The sequence below is a fragment of the Solea senegalensis genome, linkage group LG18, assembly GCF_019176455.1.
Source record: "Solea senegalensis isolate Sse05_10M linkage group LG18, IFAPA_SoseM_1, whole genome shotgun sequence".
NCBI classification, from domain to species: Eukaryota; Metazoa; Chordata; class Actinopteri; order Pleuronectiformes; family Soleidae; genus Solea; species Solea senegalensis.
Window position 1 is genome coordinate 6,649,966 of NC_058041.1, and position 26,257 is coordinate 6,676,222.

The 26,257-nt window shown below is 41.7% G+C and overlaps 1 protein-coding gene across 2 annotated transcripts in view; it reads right to left on the minus strand.

Moving 5' to 3' along the window:
* Nucleotides 1-921: 921 nt before the first annotated feature.
* The window catches only part of LOC122759109 (thyroid hormone receptor alpha-B), a 100,270-nt gene continuing 74,934 nt past the window's right edge, over nt 922-26,257 (minus strand). The window contains exons 5-11 of one of the 2 annotated variants that reach the window (XM_044013667.1): nt 19,240-19,301; nt 14,673-14,785; nt 13,224-13,371; nt 12,311-12,516; nt 5,346-5,492; nt 3,103-3,361; nt 922-2,305 (exon numbers count right to left, since the gene is read on the minus strand). In XM_044013667.1, coding sequence (XP_043869602.1) covers nt 2,055-2,305; nt 3,103-3,361; nt 5,346-5,492; nt 12,311-12,516; nt 13,224-13,371; nt 14,673-14,785; nt 19,240-19,301 — 1,186 coding nt within the window. In that variant the 3' untranslated portion in view covers nt 922-2,054. The remainder of the gene's footprint in view (nt 2,306-3,102; nt 3,362-5,345; nt 5,493-12,310; nt 12,517-13,223; nt 13,372-14,672; nt 14,786-19,239; nt 19,302-26,257) is intronic. The other variant, XM_044013668.1, reaches the window with a different exon arrangement.

Here is a 26,257-nt window from a genome sequence, read left to right on the forward strand (position 1 = left end):
CGCTCATCTTATCCTTGGGTGTCAGCAGGGCCGGACATCCACACTGTCCTTGGTTGCTTCTTTTCAGAAATAAGTAAATCCAAATTTTCAAAAGATGACACTTGGTCCCATATAACAAAAAAAAAAAGAAAGAAATAACCCGAATGTAATGGGTACCATTCCCTGGAGTTGGTAAGAGCTTCCAGGGCGATGGCAGGCCCTCCTGTCTTCAGTGGTATTTCATTTTCTTTTTTTTAACCAAGTGATAGCACTGAGGGTGTGTGTGTACGTATGCTGTGAGTGTTTCGTCTTTCCGTGACTGCAAGTGTGCATCTACACAAGGACAAAAAAAACAAAATCTGCACATTTTGTGTGTTCATCAACACATGCGTCAACTTGAATGGATTATGTCTGTGTGTAGGCTGTGGGCAGCTGCCCTGTGCCCACAGAGGTGAGGTAGTGCCTGAAACCACAGGGGCAGTATTGCTGCCCCAGCCTAGGGGTGTGTCCACATTGAGGTAAATGGTAGCCTTCTTGGCATTTGCCTGCTCTCAGTGATGCCCATGGTAAAAAAAAGGCAAATGTGTATGGAAGCCTGGAGGGGCCACACTGAGCTGAGTCCATGAGGAGAGGACTCTGTACAAACCCTGCAGGTTAGGGCTGTATATCGACACTGCCGCGCAGTGAATACAGTAAAATGAGGCATTCACGTTACTCTGAGGTGATGTTGTCTTTTTTATGTATATGTGTTAAAGTGTGTGTGTGTGTGTGTGTAGGAGAGAGGGAGAGCAAAGGAGACAGAGAAAATGTGTGTGTCAGATGAGCTTTGCGGTCCTGCTGGTGGTTGCTGCTATTCAAAACCTTTTTGGAGGCCGGGTTTGCGAGATTTACTCTCGACCCCTGGCTCTGAATTTACACTCCAGCTATTAAATCTAGTCCCCCACCTCATCGCCTCCAAGTGTCTCTCCCTTCTATCGTTGCAGTAACTCCTTGGAGCGAGAGACAGAGAAGGGCTTAATTGTTATTCATAAGATGCCGGGCTGCTGGCATGAGCAGCGTGAGCAGTGACTAGGCAAGTCTGCTTATATGTGTCAATATGTGTGTGTGTGTGTGTGTGTGTGTGTGTGTGTGTTTGTGCGTAATGTGTACTACATGTCACAGGAGCCGGTCCAATGACATAAAATGAAGGTAGATATGGAGCCACGGTCTGCGTGGTTTTTCAAAGGTTGACAACACAAGTTTCATTAAACTGGAGTAGCCTGATATAAATATAGCACCGGTTTCACAGAGATCTAAGAAGAAGTAGCTCCAAAAACAGCTGTAACGGCTCAGATTGAGTTGAAAAATTGGTAACAAATAGGTCTGGCAGCTTTACTAAAGCTGTGTGAAACACTAGAGGAATTAACATCTACTGAAATTTCAATGTGCAGTGTTTGCTGATTGTATATATATATATGTGTGTGTGTGTGTGTGTGCCTGCATGAAGGTGGAGTGTTGTTGACCTTACTTTCTCATCTCTTTACTCGTGAATAATACTGAGAGGTGCTGGTCAGCACTGATGCTGAAGAGACACTGAATTCATGACATGTGAAGTTTTGACCGCTACAAAAAACAGAGAGGGAACAGACCCGTGCAAAGAGCTCTGCTCTGAAGAACTGAGGTGGAACAGGCTGTGTGTGTGTGTTTGTGTGTGTTGTGTGTGTGTGTGTGTGGGTCTTGGCAAATGGCTACAACTCTTGCTAGATAAGACATCATGCTCAGACAGAAGGGCCCCCCACACGGATTTAAAACTGGGGTAAGTAAAAGGAAGGGAAAGAGGTGGAGGAGAGGGTGTTCAAAAAAACAAACTCCTTTGTTTGCTCGACTCTCCTGTTGCTGGTGTGTTGTTTTTGCCATTATTGTTTCCAGTTTGGTTTTTCAAATCACATGCGGTAAATGTGACGGCGGAGAAAAGCAGATTCCTGCCGAGAGGGCTCTCTCTCCCTCCATCCTTCCCCTACAAAAAAACGATGGCCCTTCCCCATCTACCGTTTAGCACCAGCTTCCTCTTCCACGCGCATGGTCGCAGATGCGTGTCACACCTCCTGGTCCTCGAAGACCTCCAGGAAGAGCGGAGGGAAGAGTTCGTTGGGACACTCCACCTTCATGTGAAGGAAGCGGCTGGCGTGGCACGCCCCGATCATGCGCAGGTCCGTCACCTTCATCAGGAGCTTCGGCCAGAAGTGGGGAATGTTGTGCTTGCGGTAGTTGATGTAGTGCTCAAACGCCAGCAGGTAGGTCTCCTGGCAATTCTCGATCTTGTCCACACAGGTCAGGCCGGAGCGGTCTGCGGAGGGGGAGAGGATCGGGTGAGTGAAGATCAGGAACGGTCACAGGAAGTGCGGAGGAAAATAGAAAAGTGGAAGAGATTGTAGGAGATTGAAGAACAGAGAACGGTATGAAAATATTAGAAAAATGTGTGTATTGGCTCCAAAACAGCATTTTATCCGTTTCTAACCACACCGACATGCACATGACAAATATTATTTATCACAACCATTGAATTGTACTGGTCATGCGTGTCATGAGACAACAAGTTCACTATGTAATTAGAGGAATTTCACAGCTCATTTAGACTCCACTCCTGTCCCCTCAAAGTTCAGCAGTCTGTGTGTTTTAGCTCAGAATGATTACTATTACACTGCTTCTTCTGTGAGGACTGGGATATAATACATCCTCTATTAGCATGGCATTATTCAAAACCACGGGCACACTTTGTGACACGCTGTCCTCGATTCTCCGTCTGAAGTCTGCTGTGGGAATTTTAAGCAAACCTTCGATGAGTTAGGGCTTTTTAATCATGTACACATTTTCCTGCCGCTGAATATGTATGTGCACTCGTATCCTCGGGCCATTATTACAGTTTGGTTCACAATAGATTCCATAGTTAATGTGATGTGTACAGCAGTGGAAATGAGTCGAAATAACGACTGTCAGGGAACTGTGTCTCCCAGTGAAATTTACATTTACATTCATGTGAAGCTCACTTTCCTGCACAACCAGCGCCAGTAACAGTCAGGCGGAAGATTCAAGTTTCCGAAAAGAAGCTGACGGAGTCACAACTCCTAAGGTGACACAACAAACCTGAGCTCATCAGCAGCACGGCCTGCAACAGCGCCACCTCCGTGTCATCTAGGTTGAACTGTGCCAGGCTCTTGCCCAAATCGAAGATGGCGTCCGACACCACGCCCAAGCCGCCGTTCTTCAGTTGCTCGCGCTTCACAGCCATCTCCCCGCTCAGCGTGAGCGTCTCACTCTCGGGATCGTAGCGGATGGCAGCTCGCAGGGACATGATCTCCATGCAGCAGCCCTTCAACAGGATGATCTGGTCTTCACAAGGCAGCTGGTGAACAGAGACGTATGTGGACAGTTATTCAATTACAATTTGTTACTGACATACAAACCTCTACGAACATTTGTCTTTGCCTTCTCAAAGCTATATGAAGAGCTCAGCAAAAATAGCAATACTTTTATTTTGTACAATGAGTTTAAATAAGAGAATTTGTGCTTTTGCATGAAAATAGAACCAGATATGTATAATAAACTTTATTTGTATAGCACCTTCCATACAAGGATTGCAGCTCAAAGTGCTTCACAATAAAAGGAATAGAACATTTAAAAAGAAAAACAAATACAACAATACAATACAACACAGGGTGGAGTAAAAAGTAAAAAGATAGGGTTTAAGTCTTATTTTTCTTGATTATTTTCAGCACAAAGAGGCTGGTCTGAAAACAAGCAGAGCAAAATTATGAACCCTATGACTAACCACATACGCCGTTGTGCTTAGCTATGGAGAAAAACAACATAGAGCGAAGAGAGAATTCATCTGCGCGTTGAACTTTTGCCACTGTTACACTTGACTTTACTTGAGGATTTAGTTGATGGATGTCTCGCATTAAACACTGAAACATTGCGAGTCCATCTGGGAACATAAAAGTGGTGCGTTCAATTCTGCAGAAAGTAGTTTAGATCGCCTTGCTTGTTTTGGAGTCCACCAAACAGTACAGTAAACATTACACGTGCACGTGAATGGGAGTCGTTTCCAGGAACTGAAAATGCATCAAATGGAAAAGTATAAAAAACAATTCCAGCCGTTACGGATGAGGAATCAGCCTCGGTGGACGCTTGGCATCTGACCTCTGATGAAGATCCCAGTTTTATTAAAACACACATGACGGATCACCTGACAGTGCACGTTTACGCACGTCCATATCTCCAAATCCAAGCCATCTTCTTAGTGAGCACCCAAGTTGTAATCAAAGAGAATTATTGTTTAAAGATGGACTAAGTAAAGAAAAGTGGGATCAGAGAAGGACAGTAGAGATGAAATGAAAATGGTTTGACAAATATTCCTTTCCCACCCTTGTATTAACATATCTGCTTTGAATTCCACTTGATTGACTCGGAGTTTAATCTCACTTCAGTGTGAGCATGTTTCCTTTTTCCCGTTGCTATTTACTGCTAATAATTAATTGGCATTCACTAGCTTTATTCATCTTGTAAATGTGTACCTAGCGGGCATGCTTAAACGCTTTTAAATGCAATTACCGACACATCAATTTGTAGGAAATAATAGATTCAGTTTTAGTGGCTTTGTGAGTGCTAGCTTTGTTTCGGTGCATTCTTATCAGTAATTCTCTGCGGTGGCATAAACTGAGAGAGAATGCAAGTAGGTTATATATATATATACGTTCTTTTCCTGCACCTCCTTCGTCTGTTTCAAACAGATTCTGTCATAATGTAATTTATTAGATTTTATTATTGTGAATAAAAGATAACACATTAGGCTAATTATCTGTTTCAGTGTGCAGAATAGTAACTAGCAGCAGACGAAGGAATTCATTACATAGTAGTTTACACACTGATTTGAACTGCTTTTGCAAGAATCCTTTAATTTCACTCTCAAATAAGCTGATTGTAAAACTTAATAGGTCACCTTTCTAAAGCATCTGTGGTTCTTATTCTCAAACACAACAGCGGGTTATAGCGACAACTTTTCCTCTCCGTAAATGTATCACACACACACAGCAGACCTCCTCCGCACACCCACAAGCACTGCAATCACGGCAACGCGGATAATTGTCCAATCACACAAGGTCTCATTAGAAACAGCAGGGACGAACAACAGAATTACATAGTGACGGTAAAGGCAAAGCAAAGGCTAGCAGGAGGTTCCGCTCAGATTGTCAACACCAGCGATGCATTTGACACATATTTGTTTTCATATACAAATCATAACTAGTGAAACACATGCTGTTGTGGTGATTTCTCACCACGTCTTTCCCCCCCCGCCCTGATCCTGAACAGCATTCACCACCACTCACCTCAGAGAACATGGGCAGTTTTTTGGCAAAGTCGACGACGCGAGTGATGGCAGGAGTGATGATCTTGGTGAACTCGCTGAAGGCCTCCAGGTCCACCTTGTCTCCATCTGATGTGGGGGTAACCGGGGACTGGCCAATTTTGTCCGGCTGCATGGGAAAAAACACACACACACACGGTTGGCTGATTAGAGCATAGTCGACACAGTAAATCTCTCTCACTTTCTTCTTCTTCTTCCACTTCTTTTCAGTTTCAAAATCCTCTTTCCTACAGAAAACAACAACAGCTGCAACATATGAGCTTTGACAAAACCGTGGACCATGCAGTCACACACTGCCACACATCTTTGCGGCATTTCTTTTGCAGGTCATTTCAAGGACACTCATCACCAATCCAAGTGCCAATATTCCACCAAAATAAATAAACCTTTGCTGCATCCTGATGCGAGTGCCACAGAAGACAACTGTAACCGTAATTTAAAATAACACAAACCAGCCAGAGCAGAATGATAATGGGTGCAGACCATTCTCCAGCACTGATGCAGTGCTGCGTCTGGCTATGCACGACAACTACATCACAAACCAGACCAGAATTAGTTCAGCACTGTCAGTTTAAGACTGTGCTGCTCTTCCATTTATGTGAAACCACTGCCTCATTCTTTGTCTCCAAACGGTTTGGTCAATGTAATCCTGTAATCAAAGCAAATAGACTAACCAGTCTATATCTGTTTGTTGTTATTCTTCTGCAGTATATTCTGACCTAAGAATACAAAGTTGGCTCAATCACTGCTCTTGCAAAGGCTGTGTTTGAGTGGGAGCAATAAAGAAAAAGAACAAACTTGAGTACATTAGCACACAAGTGAATGTAGCAGGGAACGGGTACGTCAACAGAAGACAAGAGAGTATAAAAGAATAAAATAAGATTAGAGAAGAATCGATAAAGAGTGGTGGTGGGGCTCAGAGTAGAGGAAACAGTGTAGCTTTAAACGAGTTTATTTCCTTTCTGCTGCCTTTTGCAGAACACTCACTCGCCTTGGGAGACAAATTAAAACCAATTTATCAGATAAAGAAAGCAGATTGTGTTAGCAGAGGGACATGTCACCAGACAGATAATGCTTACTTAGTGCAGAACTTCAGAAGGGAACTAAAAATCAATAAAACATTTATATATATGTTTATCGAGTGTTTTGTTTCAAAACTTTTAACATTCATCCAAATAAAGTGTGTGTCAGGGCTTAGACATCCTTTCAGGGATGAGTAAAGGAATAATGACAACTCCACAAGGAACCGCCGATCATAATCTGGGAGGAAAAGAGCTCGCTTTTCTGCTGTGCAGCCAAGAACCCAGCAATTACGGAAAATTTGAATAATTGTAATAATAACTCCAACGGACTGCAACGCTCGTCATACTAGAGCCAAAACAAAGCTTTGGTTTCACTGGTGGAGGTCAGTGGCATTTTTCATTCTTGAGTGTGGAGAAAATACAGTTGGACGGGGTGAGACACAAAGATGCTGAATTCCTCCCATACTCTGAATCAGAGAAACAAACCACGAGTCAAAGGCAGCGCAGGTTCAGCTCTGCCTCCTCGGCCCATGCTGACACAGACCACGGCAGTGAATGTGGAGTTGTGAACACATTACTCTCACTTCTCACCCTACAGTGGCACGCAGCCAAAGACCGTCAAACTATCCGACATTTCCATCTCGAACCCAATGCAACGGAGGTAACTGACAGAATTGAAAATGGCACTTTAGAAAACCATCCTCTCTTTCCAGTAATCCATCGACCTTATTGGGAGCACATGTTTTCATAAGGGCCGTTTCTTCGGCACTAAGTAGTTTGGAAGAAAACCGTCCGGTGATGTGTCTACATTAGCGGAAACACCAAAAGCTGGAAACAGATGTTGCCCTTTGAATTTTTCTTAAAACACACTTTCTTTTTTAAAAAATTGCATCACTTCATTGTAGCAGCGGCGGCGGAGCCGAATCTCAATAACAGACCCTGCTGCACCTGGTGAAACAGAAACCATGTGTGTAGCAACATACCACGGACGTTACACGTTGTATAAGAAAATATGCAGGAGACGAGACGTTGGGGCTGCAGCTAATTTTCCTTTACCCATGCTTTACCTGATGTAAGTGATTTCATAATCAGACAAAACACATGTTTACATCATATATAATCTTTTGTATGTCAACATCCCATCCACGTGGAGTTTCATTTGCACTTTCTGAGGGACAAACGTGTCTATACGTGTTTATATTTATTCACAACGTTGGAGAGGAGTCTTCGTTGGACAGACTGTGACATGAGCTGTATGTGTGTATATATATATATACACATATGTATATATATATATATATATATATATATATATATATATATACACACACATATATATACACACATATATAAAAATAATAATAAAAGAGGAGAAAACATTTAACTGTTTGAAGACAGTTATGTCTTCAAATAATGACGTTTTTTTCAGATGGATTGGAGCTGAAGAAGGCAAAGAAGGTCCAAATATGGTTCAGACACATTATATTCTGGTTGATTTAAGTTGACTTTATAACTTTACTTTAAGTTACATTTGAGATGTATCATACATTTGAATTTAATGAGTTGAAGTGAGTTAAAGTATCATACATTTGAATTTCATTTTCTCTTTTTGATTTATTTTCTTTTTCCTTTGAGCAGCAAAAAAAAAGAAAAGAAAAATCACTGAGCTGTCACAGCAAGAAGCTGCTTCGTATTAGCTGTTTTATGTCTTATATCATATTATATTAAAATGTCATACTTTAGCAATTATTGATGGTTAAAATACATTCAAAAATACTCTCCATGCAAGCTGAAGACACTCATCTGGTAAATAAAGAAAGATACAATAAGGTTTACTGACACTGTACATGGGAACGCATGGATCTTTTGGTATGGCGGTCGCAAGTGTTGTTTTGAATATAATGTGTAACTGATTGCCTGTGTTCTCGTTGTGTTCTCATGATCACAGTCTGTTTCTAATTGTCGAGATTGAGTATAATTCAGTATCTGATCTTTTCAGTTCAGTTTTGATGAGACCATCAGCAAATGGCTGCAGATTAAGTTTATGACCACTGGAAGGAATCAGAGGCTTGTGTGTGATTTGAAAAGCTGCCAGTTAGGTTTTATGCTTCACTTGGCCTGGAAAACTTAATAAAAGACTTGGAGCGTAAAGCACAGATTGACCTTTACTAGAGAGATAGTGAGGGTGATAAGAAAATGTATGCTTTATAGCATCGGAGAGCCTCTAATTCATCTAAGGCATTTTTGTTTTTGCCGTGCGTCTTGGCTACACAGACCTTCTTGTTTCAAGAACACAAGCCCTCAGTTCTTAACTTAATTTGTTCACGCACACACAAGAACACTCTCACAACGTTGTTTATGTCCCTCACCTGTCTTGTACTGCTTTAATACTACCGACATCAGCAAAACTGCTTTTTTTTAACATGGTTATAATCCAGACTTTTACGTCCATGGTGGATTCTGACATTGTAACTCCTGCCTTTAATTCATTAAGCCTTTATTTTATAATCTGTTTATTATTGTCTGACAATAGCAGGAATTTGAACAAAATCCCCCCCCCCCAAAATCTGACCACATTCCCTTCATTGGCTCCCAATCTATGTTAGATCAAAACTTTAAGGGCCTTTTAATGATAAAATCACAAATGAGCTTGCCCCCTCATACCTGTCTGATCTCCTTAAAGCCCCACATCCCATCATGTGCTCTGTGCGCTCAGAAAACAGGGCTCCAGTCTGTCTCAAAAAAATATTATAGCAGCAGAGCCTTTTCAGATTGACCTCGTCTTCTCATGTTTTAAACTATCGTCTGACGTTAGACCGATGAGGCCTTTGATGCCTTCAAATTCAAACTTAGAACTCAACTTTAGGTCTTGATTTTTATTAAGCACCTTATTAGGTTATTATTTCAGACTTTGCAGCTATACTTCTGTTTTCTGAGCCGTGGAGGCTGCCTGTTCCTGCTTTACATCGACAGTGCTGTGCAAAACGTCTCGTGGCACCACCAGCACCTTTTTCTGTTTTTAATGTCAGTCAATTCCTGTGATCATTGGCATTTGGATTGGAATGACGTGACTGACAATTGGTCTTCTATAATAAGCAAGATGTCAATGAGTTTAACTCATGCAACATGTGTGTGCCGAGCACTAAATACTTGACACTTTAGGCTGTAGAAGCTTTATTTATGTTTGCCCTATGTCAGTCGGGATAGGCTCCAGCCTCGATCCTCACGGGAGGATAAAGTGGTAGATAATGAGTGAATGAATGAACTGCAAACAAAAACAATATGTTTTGTTGCATGCCATTGCAATCCATAAAGTGATTGAGTACAGTATAGCATTGCTAAAGCAACAAAACGAATGTTGGCCAGTACTGTATGTAGAACAAATGCTAATTTTTCTTTTTTACTTAATCACTTCAGGCTTCATCCTACACATTCCTGATGAAATTCCGGATGAATACATATATGGGGATCTGACAAAATATACTTATATTATAAAGAAATAAAAACTTGACCTGCCATCCCTTGCTATAGGATGTGTGTACCACACTCTACTATACCGCTTTATAAAGCAATACAATGAAGGATTTCAACCTTCAAATAATGTCGCCAAGATTATTTTGGATGGAACATCAACAAGGTTTGCATCATCTGTACAGGTGCTATGGAATTTCTGGTTTCAGGTCCATGCCATAAAAAGAACTACAACAGTCTATTTTACAGCATGCGTCACAAGATCATTTAAAGAGATCAATTATAATCAAAGAGATAATAGTTTGATCCATAAAAATAGTGTAATCATATTTGAATAAAATGACATATATTATTTATCATCATCAGTTGTGACAAACAAGATCGTGGGCCAACTGTAGGGGGACCCAGAGAGCTAATGCTACGTTGCGTCACTTCAATGACTTCTTCCCCGGTATGAAGCTTTACACCTCATCTCCATAATTCCCACATGGCCCACTTCCCCATCACATTGCCACATCCTCCCCTTGTTGCCTAGCAACTCCCTCTTCAACACTTGCCATCACACTACAAACGCTTTCAATCCCCCCTCTCTTCACACGAACACCCCCTTATTTCTCCCACGGGTCGTAGTTTTTGAATTTGGCCGTGGCCCTCTGGTCCACTGCTGCTGTGAAAAACTCTTCAAACTTTTTTTTTAAGTCACAAAATAAATCATGACAAGAGCAAGTGTGTGCTTTCTGACACCTCATTATGTTTTGACTAGGTCAGCCTGTTCCAAGAGATAATTATTTGATATATAAATGATAAAATAACTGTATTCAACACATACACTTCTACATTTTAGGTATTCCTGTATTGTAAAAGTTCCTGGTAGTGGGAAAAGGGGCTGTTTTAAGTTAGATTAAAACCATTGTCAAATGAGCTCACACAATGTTGATTAAGCCTATCAGATGTACACGTCTGTCTCTGTATCCCAGTATAGTGGTGTTTAGATCCCGTGTTGCCCAGCGCCATAACACAGTATGTTAAAAGAAATAAGTCCTAGTTCCTATTATAGCAGAGGTTCCATAGCCTGGCAGGGGAGGACGGCGGTGGAGTTATAAAAGAGGTGTGTGTGGAGAGGCAGACATAAACACTTGATGCATGCTGCACTGCTAACAAAGCATGGACAAACTTGTCAAAATGTGTGTGTGTGTGTGTGTGTGAGAAAAGAGACTATGCCTGCCAACATCCCTGCCAACTTGCAGATGAGTGCTCATGACGGAGGATTTGCCTTGGCAGAGATAAAGCAGGAAGCTCAAAGAAAACACACAGGCAAAACAGAGGGGAAAGTAAAGTAAGGTTAGCCACTGAGGAATAGTGCGAGAGAGAGGAAACACAGAAGTACGGACGGGGGAAGAGATTAAAGGGAAAAAGGAAAGACTTGGGGTGTGAATGAAAACTATAAAGGGAATTAGGTCTGGTTAAGAGCCCAGAAGGATTAGGATGACTAGAACTCCAAAATGCTTGAGAAAACCGCGGGGGGAAAACACAGAGGCGGAGGAAAAACAGCAAGGAATTATAGAGTGATAAAGTCGATAAAATCAAAATAAAATAATAAATAAGCTACTGTGACAGTGGGTCATGTGAGGAATAAGACTCATAAAACAAACCCCCATCATCCCTCACTCTAACATGCTTGTGTGTGAGAACACAATCCTTAATTTTCTGTTTTGCGGTTCTGATTACGGGTAAAAGCAGAGGAACACAAACTCCAACACTTGAGTGTTCTATCGCGCAGCTTGTTTTCTTTCTTTTTTTAAAAAATATCTTTAAATGATCATACAAAAACTGTTAAAGCCTTGTTTTCTTAAGAGGAGTTAATATGTAGTGAAGAGAAATAATGGTTCAAAAATGTTTCCATAGCTTTTCGATCAGATACTTTCTATGGAACCATTATTGTACACACTTTTCTTGTAGGAGAGATTAAAGGTGACACTAAAGATGCGCTCACTTTCATGTTGACTTCCATCGAAGGTTGCTTCAGATACAGAACAATTGGATAAACTGTTGGCTTGTTTGCAGCTTGACTCATCGTCTCACTGCTCATCTCTTGTTCTGCCAGACTTCTGTTGTACCGATGTTTCCAGATCCCAGCAATTACCCTTCTGGGAGCAGTGTTATCATATCCAATAGCAAAATAAAACCTGAGAAGTGATAAATTAAAATCACCCTCTTTATTGAATCTTAAATATGTGCTTGAGCCCAGTGGAAATATTTTTCTGTATTTTTCTCTGGTCATGCTGCGTTTTGGATGCTATTTTTCCCACAGAGAAAGAATAGAAAATCACGCACAATATCAAAAGCAGATGTGCTCTCCATATCTCTGGCTTTAATAGTAATACAGTGCTGTAATTGTCATTTTTGCGTGCCACTTTTTTTTTCCATGCCTTACCAGGAATTTTCGTTTCTGTTTCCACTGTGCACCCTGAGCATTGGTGTGTCGATGGGCCTCCGTGACATGGCGGATCAGCTCCCACTCGGCCCCTGTGGGCTCTGGACGGTTCTGGAGGGTCTTCACCATTTCCTCCTTTTTGCGTTTCTCCCTGTTCTGCTCAATCAGCCGCCGTTTAGCAACCCGCTTCGATTCATCGAGCACCACTGGGAGGGGGAGAGCAGGGAAAAAAAAAGGGAGTATGCAATTAGCTTTTCTATTACCTTAAACCGCAGCTTGTGTATATATTTCTGTACAAATGCTCTATACAAAGACTGCTCATCTTTTCCCTCTATTTTCCTTTCCAATTTATCGCTACCTCCTCACAATTTGCCTAACGCTGGACTCGCATGCACGCGTCACGTCAGAGCTTGAAGGTAGGCGGGTCTGATGCTCGGCGTAAGCAGAGCAGTATGTGTCATGACACTGTGTGTCTGGTATTGTTTTTTATTGGGTTGCACTTTGACAAAAATAGGCACTGGGGAGAACAACAGTGTCCGAAGTTTGAACTTAACCCATAAATCTGATTTGATTGGCTAGCGCCTGCGTTGGAATATTTGCATAATGTGGTTTTATTCGATTTCCAAGTGGCCGAAAAAAAATCCCCCGCATGCGACGTAAGCGACGCAGTACAGCGACACTGCTCCAGTCAAAGAGAATGAGACGTGTTTCAGTTGACGTGCATGTGAGTCCAGAGTAACGGCAACAACTTTTCCCAGAAACAATATAAACTGCGTAGTTCTAAATATGAAAGTCAGCTTTTCCTAAAACATTAAACGCTACAAGAGACAAGACTGAAAACAACAGCTATGTGAAGGTGTATTACTGTATATTTTCTTGTGTTTCGTACAGTGATTAAAAGAGTAACACTCACAGTCCATTGCCATGCCCACTGCAATACACTTCTTGAAGCGGCATAGCTGGCACTGGTTGCGGGTGATCTTGTCGATGATGCAGCAGCAGTCATACTTACAGGAGTAGGCCGGGTGGAGGTTCTTTTGTATGGTCCTGCGGAAAAATCCCTGCAGGCAGACAGGAAGGGGGACACGGTTGAGTGGACGCTACACGCGGCGAGAGACAGCAAAGGACATTATGCAAAGAATAGTTAGGACTTTTAAGGGGTGAGAGGGCAAGACGGGTAAAGCAGGAGAGGGATTGTGCTTTTTTGGCTCGATGAAAGAATGCAGGAGTAAAAGTCAGGGAAGTAATGAGAGACAGACATCGACACATTTAAATAATGATTAGTGCTTGTTCACTGTGTGATGAAACAAGAATGTCGTGTCATTTATCATGGGCCTTCCATCTCTGTGACATTTTGAGAAAATGCCAACATTCATATGCTTTCATTTCTGGAATCGTGGGTGAGTGAATAACAAGAACAAATTGTACATAGAAATGAATCTGTATCCATGAAATAAGCCTGAATACTGTATTAGTACTTGTGTGTTATTAGATTAAAGGTACAGCTATTTAGTGATGAATGAAGACGCCCGTCTGTCTGTTCAACTGTATACCGACAAAAATAAACGGCTCAATCAATCATACATGCACACACATACCCTTTGCTCACTGCGTATAATCCCAGTCCCATAAGTGGCGTTTTAGATATTGTGTCATTGATGAACAAACAGAGGCGGATTGATCCCACACCTGACTGACATGTGATGCATGCTTTAGAGCTGATGGGGACCGACTAACAGGTTCCACATATCATCTTTCTTCAGCTGCCCATGCCGTGCCTATGATATAGGTATGTGTTTGTGTGTGTGTGTGTGTGTTCACTTTGAAGTGGCTGTTTGTGTACCAGACATGTGACTGTGTGGAAGCAGCTGACCTCAGAGGGTTCATATCAAGTTCTTTTCTTACATATACACACACACACACACACTTGCGTCTGCACTCACCAGCCACTTTATAAGGTTAATCTCCTCAACTGCATTTTAATCAGCCAATCACGTGGCAGCAACTTAAGAAAACCGAGCATCAGAATGTGGAAGAAAGGCGATTTGGGTGACTTTGAATGTGACACGGTTACTGGTCCGATTAGGTCAGTAACTGCTGATCTACTTGGATTTTCATGCGCACAGAGAATAGGTAGATTTGTTTGTTGAGAGTTTGGCCTTCAAGTTATACAAAAAAAACAAAAACCCAAACATAACACAGCATACTAGCACAGAAAAACACAAGAGGTAAAAGAGAACATGTATGATAACATTATTCTAAAACACAAGCAGGGGAAATTTAAAGAGCATGAGACATTAAATGTAAATAAAAAAGAATTAGGAGAAAAAGAATAGGAAAAGGTTTCAGGAAGTGGACCTACCTTGCAGCCCTCGCATGTAATGCAGCGGTAGTGGTAACCTGTGGCCTTGTCGCCACACACCACGCATGGCTCATCCTTTTCGAGGTAGCTGGGTATATACCCTAAATTAGAGACAACAAAACATAAACACATTCCATTTTATTGTGCTGCTCAAATAGCATCCTGTCATGATATCAGAACTTGCATTTCCTTTACCACAGAGGACCACTGGGTCTCGCCAGTGTTCTCCAACATTACACCCCGACATGTGATTCCAACTAGCACACGATTGGACACAGAGCCCCCTCTGCTTATTTACCCAAACGATGGAAAAAGCTCACAACACAGTTCCACCTCTGTGATGAAAAACACATTAAAAGCTTGAATCATGAGTTCTCTCTAGGTTTCCAAGTGATGAATAAAAACACTCTCTGGTCAGTCTCAGATGTCCGACGCGATTATATTTATTATCTGGGCCAAGAAAAAAAAAAAACAACACGCGAGACTTCTGACGTAAGAATCTTGTGCTCTGAATGGAGAAGCTGGGTCCTAGTTTTGTTTGCAACTTGACAACAGGAGAAGTTTGCCTTCAAGGCTTTCCTGGAAGAAAGCTTTCCTGGCACAGAGCGCACAGGAAGTCGGGTGAGGTAGTATGCAGAGCAGCAAAGTCTGAATGAGGAGCAATTTGTGGTGGATAAACTTACAGGACATTCATCTGGGAGAGTGAGATTCAAATCCTTCCCCTTTTCTTTTTCCTTTCTTTTGTTGACTCATCATTTTCATTGTCTTTGCTTAGCGCGGCCACAAGCGTAGTCGTGAAAATGCTTCACGAGGTGGAAATAGCATTCAGCGGGGCCCTCAAGGGTAATTTATTTCTGGTGAAACACACTAAATGTAAACATGGCTTCAGTTTGTTTACAATTAAATTCCACAGAGGGCGCCCTATAAAAGGCAAATCGCTTCTTCAACACAACAAATCCTGTAAATTCTTCCACACCCACACGACGGCTCTGGTGCCATGCAGGACCAGTGTGTCGACAGTCGCGGCTCCGCTCTCCGTGCTGCCGTTGAAAAGCAGTTGGTTGATCGGTCTGATGTTGGTATTTGTTTTTTGTGGTGGCATTAGCGCACCACATACTGTCATGGCATATATACTAGAGTCATTTTGGGGAGTTTCGTGTGCATGGAAGCGTTCATAGCTTCACTATCTGTTGTGATCTAGTAAATGTAATTCTTTACGTTTATAAGAATTGGGAAAATACAGACACCGTGGCATCACATTGCCATGGTTACACACAGTAAAGCAGTCCTGCAGTGTTAAACTCGCTGAACTTGAATACACAAACCTAATGTTATGCTGTATATTCTGCTACACATGTAAACTGTTCCACTGCACTTTTCCTCAATGTCCTATCTATTATATGTGCTGCTCTTTGCCCTTAAATTGCCCCACAGGGATACATAAGGTATCATGGAGCCATAGGAATAAGGTGGATAGAAGCAAATTTGCATATTCCACAAAGCTTGTTTTCCCACTCATGCCAATCAGAGCCGAGTCTGGGATTTAACAAGTTTATTGGCCACTGGAAATAGGCTATTAGTGTCAAACAGAAATGCATGTCTTTTTATAGACTACAGCCATAATTAAGCCAAATGTATTTACATTGTTTTCCCTCTGGAATAGTCTCCTTCTTCTCCCTGTAATCTTCCCTCTGTTATAACTTAGGAAAAAAGGACGTTATTTTCTTTTTCCACACTGCCCCGAAAGACCAGTGAGACTGACAGTGTGTGCAGAGACACACAGGAAATAGCAGATTTCCAGTCACCTTGTACGATACACGGCGATGAAAGAGGGGGAGGAAGGAGATGGTACAGTGTGAGTTTGGTGGGAAAGAGGGAGAGAAGCCTTAAATGGGCATAAATGGCTGGATTTTGTGTGTGTGTGTTATTGATAACTAATGAATCACTTAACTAATAATTATCATAATTTTAAAAGCTGATGATTTACAGCTTTAGGAAGAGAATCACACTCACTCACTCACACAAAAAACAACTGTGGCCAGAAAATGAAAATAAACTACAGGGAGAAGAGGAGGTGGAGACTAAAAGTGAGTAGAAGAGGGGGGAAAAAAGCCAAATGAAAGATAATAGGGGCAACAAAGAAAGATCTTATAGGAAAAATGTCATCTCCAGTGTGTTGGCAAAGCATGCAGTAGCAGCAACCGGATCCTCACGCCAGTCTGCTGCGGCTGTGTGTGGAAGCCAAGCCCAAAATCAATACTGCTGCAGCTTTTTGGCTCTGCCTGCCCGTCCCTCCCATGACAGGCCCTGCAGTACCTCCACCAACAAACCCACAGAAGGAAAGTAGATTTTAGTCGTGTGGCTTAGGCAAGATAAATATTTTCTCTTCACAAATTGTTCCAGTGTAAGTTCAGCCGCTTCTTTTACATTGGAGTGTGCAGATTAAAGGAAATGTGAAACTAATCTCTGACGGATTGTTTCTCCGAGTTCTGGAGATGACATCAGCTCTGGTGACATGACATGACGTGAGATTGTAAACATTGAGGATATAACTTGTTAAAACAACATCTGTTAAACTAAAAGTACTGCTGTGTTTTAATTGAATTCAAAAAATGATATTTAGAAAGTCTAGAAAAATGTACATCACCAAAACCAAAATAGATTCACTGAACTATGATATGAGACGGCGAAAAAGCAGCAAAATTCACACATTGGATGAAGTGAAAAATAATGATGTTTTTGCATGCAGTATTTCATGAGTAAATTCAATTCAGACTGTGGTTAAATTAACATTTGACCTCCACAAGAAATGGCTGCATGATATCCATTAACACTGATGCAGGCCTTTGTTTCTCAGTTGTTATGTGCCGACTGCGTAGTGAGTAAAGCTGAGAGGATGCGGTGATAAGTGATAATCCTTAGTGTTTGTGACTGGACGATCCTTTCACAATACACACCGTTTGATCTGTTGCCAATAAAAAAAAACTGTATTGATTCCAGGTTTGAAAGATTTCAAATAACATTTCTGTTGACTAATAAATCCACTCATTCATTTCACACTACAATTGAATCATTCACCAATGACTGAGTTTGTTACTTTGATTCCACTACATCTGCTTCCTGGCTCCACATCCAGCTTTGTTCTACAGAGCAGGCTCAAGGTCGGGAAGGCACAATATCAGATTTTCACGAGGCCCTGAGAATTCATCCGACTCTAGACTGCGACCAATTTGGTGCCACATGTGACCAAAAATCTTTGGAGTTCATGTTTTTCTCAAGTCTGGAGCCCTATTCATACGCTAATATTGTTTGTTTTTTGCTCAATATCTATATAACGTTAAAAAACATACAAAAATTCAGCCATTTTGAATGTATTTATTGTGTTTATGTCATTTCTGGCAAATGAATAACACTCTAAATACTTTTGCCAGCACGGTTTTGAGTCTGATGATCAGGGATGGTCAGAGTGATCAGGTCAATAATATTATTTAGCAGTAATAGTATTAGTAGTGATTTAATTTGGCACACTAGAGTTTCATTGGTGCGTCTCCTCAACACCAGTGACAGAGTTGAGGCCTCTAAGGCACATGATTCTAATTACAATGTTTTTTGTACATAGGTTCTCCGCTGACAGAGACTGGAGGAGACCAGAGACAGAAAACTTCAGTTTCTTTGTCCGCTCACTCGTTGTGGTTGTAAATAAAACTTTGAGGCCTAATTCAAAGCAAATGGCCAGTGAGAGAGAGAGAGAGAGAGAGAGAGAGAGGGAGAGAGCGAGAGCACTGAGAGCCATAAACAGCTGTTTCTTGCTGCTCCCAGAAAGAGCACGTTTCTTTCCTCTCCTTTCCACATGAGTTAATGGGAACTGTATTATTTGCACAGCATTATCATATGTCTATTGTTAACATGATATGAATATAAAACATTACAGTGTTCACACAGGCATAGTGTTGTGATAGGCCGAGCCCAACCAAGCAAATCGTCTTTGAACAACTCATCTGGCGTGTCTGGTCGAGGGTCCACTCTCCCACAGGAAAATGCTGACATCATTACAGTGGATGAAATTCAATCTCAGACAACCATGCCCCTCAGGCAGACATATTTCATACATCCCCATGTCAAATGGACTGTGGCAGGCAGAAGAAGGTACAGGAGTCTAGTAGTGATGCAGAGAGGCAGGCAACATGAGGGAAGGACAAGTCCTGGGAGATGTATTTTATAAATGCCAAATCAAAGAACCCGGTGCTTGACGCTGGCGTTCCTCCCACTCTATCCCTGTCAACGCTACTCTCCTTTCCTTTACTTGCTTGCTTCGTTCAGCTGCGGGAATTCAGAGCTGTCACTCAAGGCGCTTCCGTTTTTGATAACAGATGCCAAGACGCTTAACTCTCTCCTCTTTGAAGGTGACATAATCAAAACGTATAAGTGAAATGAGGCAGCAGATTTAGGGAAAAGTGATATCCAAAATGTATGCCTGCTCCATTTAGATCATTTATATTTAGTGGAAGCATTTTTACTTTTCCTTTTGATAGAGTTGCCATTAAAACACCATTCATCATTTACTTACCAGTCATACTCTTCACTGAACATTGGCTGTTCTTCCTCTTCCTTTTCGGGCCATTGAGCCACCTGACAGAGAATGAAATAGACAAGAGAGAGAGAAGAGAAAAAGAGAAACAGTAAATCTATTTGAATATACCTCACAGCAGTGTATGTTACCTGGATAAAGCAAAACACATTGAAAATGGAACCGCAGCAGGGTCAGTGTTTCTCCTACTACTGCCGTCTTCTACCAGCCAGACATCTGGTATTCAATTTTGATTAGGGACTTTTTTTTTCCCCCTGTATGGTTCCTTAATTGTAACAGAGGGGTAAAGGAGCTATTTAGACTTAAGGTTTTCATCATAAACACTATGTGAAAGTAGAAGGGAGCTTTCCTTACAACAATGCCAAATGCATTTTGGCAGGAAAACGTCTGTTCCTTAAGGCGTTCACAAATTGAATCCAAGCAGCAAAAAAAAAAGTTTTGTGGCGAATACAAATAAATCCCCAAAACAACTGTAATTGTTAGGGAGTTGGCTTCATGATAACAGGAAAGACAAAGTCAGCCCCTTTAATATAATCAAAAATGATAACAAGTAAAGCTAACACACACACACACGAGCACACGTGCACGTTGACACATGTGGAAGGCGTGTAAAGCACAGATGGAAACTGGCGACACGAAAAGAGAACAGAGGAAAGAGAGAGTTAAGTACAGGCGAGAAGTCTGTGTCTTAAAGGGGAGCGAGAGCTTGTGAGTGTTCCATATCAGTGTTGGATGGATGTGTTTGGAATCCCGAGAGTCCGGCACTGTGCTCTCAGATGCTCCCAGCAGCCTCCAGCTCTCCTCCCACAGCAGAGCTCTTTAATACCAACTCAAGAAGGAACAGACTACATTTGCATCATCAATATAGCACAGTCCCACTCTGCTAAGATGCAACACCCAAGTGTATAGTTCACATTTGCATACGAGTCGTTCATTATATACAAAAAGTAAAGCGGGGTAGGCCTCGAAAAAGTTCTTACTTCTGCCTGCTGCTTTTCAGACCACAAGGATTTAAAGGGAACGTACGTTGGGAATTATGAATTATGTTCGTTACTGTATCTGTTGCTGAAGCTAGAATATTGTTTCTCCAGGGAAATGTTAGTGACCTAACATACAGTAAAGTATACAAATGAACTTTTTGTTGTCTAATACTGCATTCACTGTGTTTTCTTTCTTTCTTTTCTTCAGAAATTCCCACTGAAGATCTGCCAAGTCTCTCGACGTGGATAGACGACCCAACAAATGACCAACAGCTGTCACAGCGGCACACAGATAAGGTGTTTTTCACTGCCACTCAACGTGAACGTTTGTCCCTCTGTCAGCTGGCGTCACCATCGCGGCGTACAGCTACTTGAGGCGACAGCCATCAAACTGTCAGCTATATGTGACAGTTGAGTGTCATGCAGCAGCAGGTAGTGGTACATAGGCAAACAGGATAAAAACAGATGCTCTTTATTTAGGTCTCCATCACTGCTGTGACAGCTACAGCTCCCCTGCTTCTCTCTCACTTTCTCTCTTTCTACTGGTACATCCGCACCTCAACAGGTCCAGCATAGTATGTCATACAGCGACAACCTGTCACGTATTATAAAGCTCTGTTTTCTTTCAGCTGAGCTGTACGGTGCTGCAGCCCTCACCCTTTCAGATCTCATCGATTGCAAAATAAAACACGTTGTGCAACTTTGCGACTAAAAGAAGAGCTCAGCACAGGCAGTTCTGCAGCGACAGTGCTTTTCCTCGCTCGGTGTGAAGAATTAGACAGAAGTGGTGACAAGTGGCTCTCGAGAGAAAGCAAGAAATGACACAAAAGCATAGAGATACACAACTCAGACAGATGTTCATAAGGAGGCGGTCCCACCATAAACATTTATTATTTTCCACCATGAGGGGTTTGAAATCGCCATGTAAACAAGCTTCGATGATAAAGGCAAACAGCCTGACAAGATGTCAGACTGAATCACACAGCCAGTGAACATGTGGCCATTTGGTGAAAATATTAGTACTCCTGCCTGTAGATGAAAACATCATGCATAATTGAGCATTTTCTGATGGAATGAAGGTTTTTGCAGGTTGGGGCATGAGACCGTGTGCAGCGCCAGCATACCACAGGGCTTTTAAATCTCCGGCTCTGATGGAATACAGATTGGAACGCAATCTCGAAAATGTACATGTTGCTTTTCAGAAACCCGATCCAACTCCGCGCAAGCATGCACAAATCAAGTACTTTTCCTTACTTTCTCTCCCACACAATTTACAACTTGAGTGGACAAGTGAGAGAGCGACTTGTTTGATTACAATGATCCTATAGCTGTGCAGAAACATGTGCACATGTTGTATGACGAAGCACGTGTTGCACAGCCCAAAACAAATATGGACCAGAAGAATCAACGGCAGGAGCCAAAAAGATGCCACGACGGAGAGTTAGAGTGCTGACCTAAAGATGCACTGGTGGGACTGTAAAATTTACAGAGCACAGAGGCAGCTCATGTTGTAGGTGGCTAGCTGCTACACAGCCCTTTAACATGAATTCCATTTCTGGATTCTCCATCTCCTCAACCCCGATGACCGCGGAACAGCTGTGTGCTACAGGTACATTTAGTCTGTTGACCCAGTCAGGTGTAGAGTACTTGTATTGATCCAATACTGTTCAAAAATCTAAATGTTAAAACGGATATGATGCAAAAACCTTGAATACGCACAGACTGCAAAAATGCAAATAAAAGCAGTGACAGCACTTCAACTGAATCATGTTACGGGGTGTTATAATGTGTTGTAGTGTGTGTTTAGTAGTTTAAAACAAAAGCATTGGGCTGATATAGGTATAGGTACATACTCAGGGCTGTGATACTGGCATCAGCACAACAAAGTGCTATTGAGCCATCCCTTACCTCTGCTCTTCCTTGTGCTGCTGCGAGTGTCGTCCCAGTTTATCCCGACTGGAACAAAGCCAGTCTCTCCACCTGTGACACTGACAGTGACTGTGGAGTGCAACCTACTGTACAGGTAATTGCTGAGCTGTCAGGGCAACAGTGCTCTCTCGTGAGGTTGTCTATTTAAAGACAGTGCACATCTTATTAAGCTGAAGCAGCACAAATGATAACATATGACAGCATTTAATATCAAGTGAGAACAGCACGTCCTTAAACTAACTTCACTGTCAACGGCAACTTGGAGCTGAAGATGTTTTTGGCAGGTAGCTGCATATGCTATAGGACTTTTACCCTGTAGAATAACCTAAAGCTGACATGAGTGCGGTGGAGGTCCTCCGCGGTCCTTAAAGTGTAAAACATTCTGGTGGCCAGGAGATGGATCTCTCAAATGAGGCATGTTGCTTTTGAAAGACTGCAATGACACATTTTTATTCAAATCAAATAATGGCAGTGCCTTTTGATTTGGATATTACATGTAGTCATATTGTGATTACTATTGTTTTGCAGATAAATTGTGCGGCCCTAATAGACTAATAGTCTACTGAAGGAACAGCCCAAGAAAACCTAACAACAGCAAGTTCTGCACATCATCCAGTGTGACAGGGACACTGTGTCCGCAAAAGATATGTTGCTGTTAAATTTCCTAAATGTCACTTTCCATTACTCCGAGCACCCAGATAAAATTTCCAGTTTCCTACATTAAATTAGAACAGAGGTCAGAATCTCTTTGATGGTTATTTCAAAACTTGGACAAATAAAACCAAAATTGTCTGCATGGCCAGGCACCAGACACAAGTGAGATAATATGTTTGTTATTTTTTTGGGGGGAACTGACTCTGACTCACAGGACTGGGCTGAGAAGCACCTGCTTTGAAGCTGACACAATAATAAAAAAAGACACTCAGAATAGTCCAGACAATTACATCTATGACAGTGTCTGAATGAGGCCCTATGCTTAGAGTGTCAAAAGAGAATTTAGCTCAGTATATACGTCTGTCTCACACTGTACATCCACTGATAGACACTTTGTTTACCCATGTGTTTGGCCACAGTGTAAATTACAGACAGAGTTAGATGAGGCTATAGCATGTCTCCATGTGAAAGCAAGACAACTCCCACTGTCCAAATACACAAGCACGCTGTAAACCAAATATAACCAATATTAAATACAGAGCTAAATCCTCAAATATGTACAGCTCGATACTTTCTGTACAAAAGGCCAAAGGGTCATATTTTCTCTGCATTTAGCTGGATGTAATTCACATGTGAAATCCATAAATGCTTTTTTTTAACCCCCGAAACCAACATTTTTCTGAAACATTGGCTCCAAAATGTCACAGCTGTTAAAAGTGCTAATGAGATGACTGCAGGGAGAGGGCTCTTATACAAATGCAGAAACAATAATTAACTGAGGGCAACTGACCGCAATCCTTACTGACTGACTTACAAACACAAGCATGCACGCACACTCATGGTTTCGTTCTTCGTTTCGTCCCACCACCAGCTGCTTTACAGTTTACATTTATTTTAATCTTCTCTAGACTATTATTCTGTAAAAGGGGAGTCATTTTTTAACCCTAACCATAACTTGTTTTTATATCTTAGTGAGGACATCCCCATTTCCAAGCCCTTTACAATAACCTTTACCATCACAACTAAGTGCTCACCATAAAACCAGGTCTTAACCCCGAAAAAGCCCTTTAAAGTTGTGGGTCAAGGTCACAATGTCCTCACATGGATAGGTTTGTACGTTTTTTTTGTACCTCACAAAGATATAAACACAAGTTCACATACAAACGTGACAACAGACGCCCGTGTGATGCCTCCATCGGAGTTAGCTAGTGGTGCTGTTTGTTGTTTAGCTACAAGCTAAAGCTGAGTCTGTGGCGTAGAACCAGAAACACTTCAACACCCTGCTTTTTATATGCTTTAGTTTTGTGTTTGTCGCCTCCGGAGGACACCGTCAGTCTCCTCCACCGCGTAGAAAACTTAACGTCATTGTTGTCTTCTTTTGGTGAGCAAAGAGGGCATAAATGCAGGGCTGAGCTGTGCTCACAGCGCCCTCTGCTGGACAACTTGGTAATTACTTCAAACTGTTTAATAATTATAATAATACTTCACTTCAACAAAATAAAACCAGCAGAAAGTACCGATATATACACATTTAAATATAGCTATACAGCTGAAAATACTATTTTCAAACAGCTATCCAAACTTTAAGATAAAAAAAAATGATAACCCCACAAGCTATAGATATGTATAGACAGAGTTGCAATTATCCAACAATAGATCTACCAAAATAGTCTTTAGTTGTAGCCCTAATCACCGGATAAGCAAGTGCCACGTCATAAAAAACAAAAGATAAAATAACAATGCCTTTATCCTGGACATGACAGGACATCCTCGTCTGGGGGGTGTGGAAAAGCTGGTTTGTGTTTTTGTGTTAGTCGAGTTCAGCCGCACCACGGACATTCTGTACTGCCTAATGATTCCGAGGTGAACATCTGATTAACGCGCAGCAGCAGGGGCTGTGGTGCGGAAGACACCACATGGAACCCGACTTTTACGTCAAAAGACGTGAAGGAAACAAAACGATGATGAAGGTCACATATCGTATATAGTACTTAGCTGTGGATGTGATCAATAATGCAAATGTTTCATGTTTATATTAAACAGGCTTTTTTCTCTACATGTGTGAATGTATCTTGGGCAGACTGCTCTTCCCTCCTCTGGATGCAGATACATGTTAATGCTGTCGCCGAGTGCAGTGTTATTATCGTCCATCTCCTGCTGTTTCCTGCAGAACAAAACAGCTCATACATGTGGTAAATATCAAATTCAGTTGAGCATTGCCTTTAGCAATTAAAAGGACAATTAAAAATAAGATATCATCTATATGCAAATGTCTTTATAATCTTTATAGCACCAAGAGGACTGCTGCCTGAGAAGCACGGACATATTAACTGATCACAGCGGTCTGCTCTCCCACGTTTGACTGGAGGCTCTCAGATGACCGCAGAGCAGAAAGCACATTAGCGACAAAGGGTATACAGCATACAATCCAACCAACATCAACACTATGGCGCAATAATCTCTCACTGTAAATGCAACTCATTGCAGGCAGCCTTGCTTCATGTGGTGACAAGCAGTAGCGATGCATGTGCATGCAGCAGAAGCAGCAACTACATGCCTACATTTGAACTAAATCCTGCACAGCACTGAATGCCTCCAGTGAGCCATCAAGCCAAAATATGACCGGTTCTATGAAGAAAAGTGGTATTAAGTAGCAGCAAACTTCCTCCAGGCTCCACAAAAACCTAAAAAGCAGGTGATTTGTTGCTATCATCTGGAACCACAACATTGGGATTCAGAGCAGTTGATAGTTAAATGTTTGTTTAATGTGAACAAACAGCGTAAACAAACAGCGTCAGATCAATTTAATTTAATGTAGTAACCAGAACGCTATGTGGTATTTTTTTTAAGGTGATGGAAAGTTTGGAGTTGACTGCCCAAGTCTAAATTTGACTAAAACGATCTTGGAGGAATTCTGTATGTCCTCCATGCAGTTAAGAGAATGGAAATTGTTCTAGGTGTGAATGGTTCTTTGTCTCTGCATGTTGACCCTGAAATAGACTGCTGACCTGCCCAGGGTGCACCCTGTCTCTCCCCGCAGTAAAACCAAAATACAGAAATGCCCATGATTAAAATCATGGTGAAGTTTATAGTACACAGAACCTTTGACGTTCTGTGTGTGTGTGTACAGACATGTATTCAAAAACAGAATGTCCTGTATTCTATCTGCATACTGGTAACACAAGCAATACTTCAAAGAGTCCAACCGTTCAAAACAACAGGTTGTCAACATGCAGATGTAAGAAAATCCAATGTCATGCCAAACACACCACTTATATCCACACACTGCCCCCAGTGTGAAGCCCGAAAACGTCCATGTGCTGTGCCTTTAATTATCCCTGAGGTGCAGAACAGAGATATACAGGATACTTAAACCCGAATATGTCAAATGAAAGAGAAAGGCCAGTGCATTCAATCCTACATCCATGACTGAA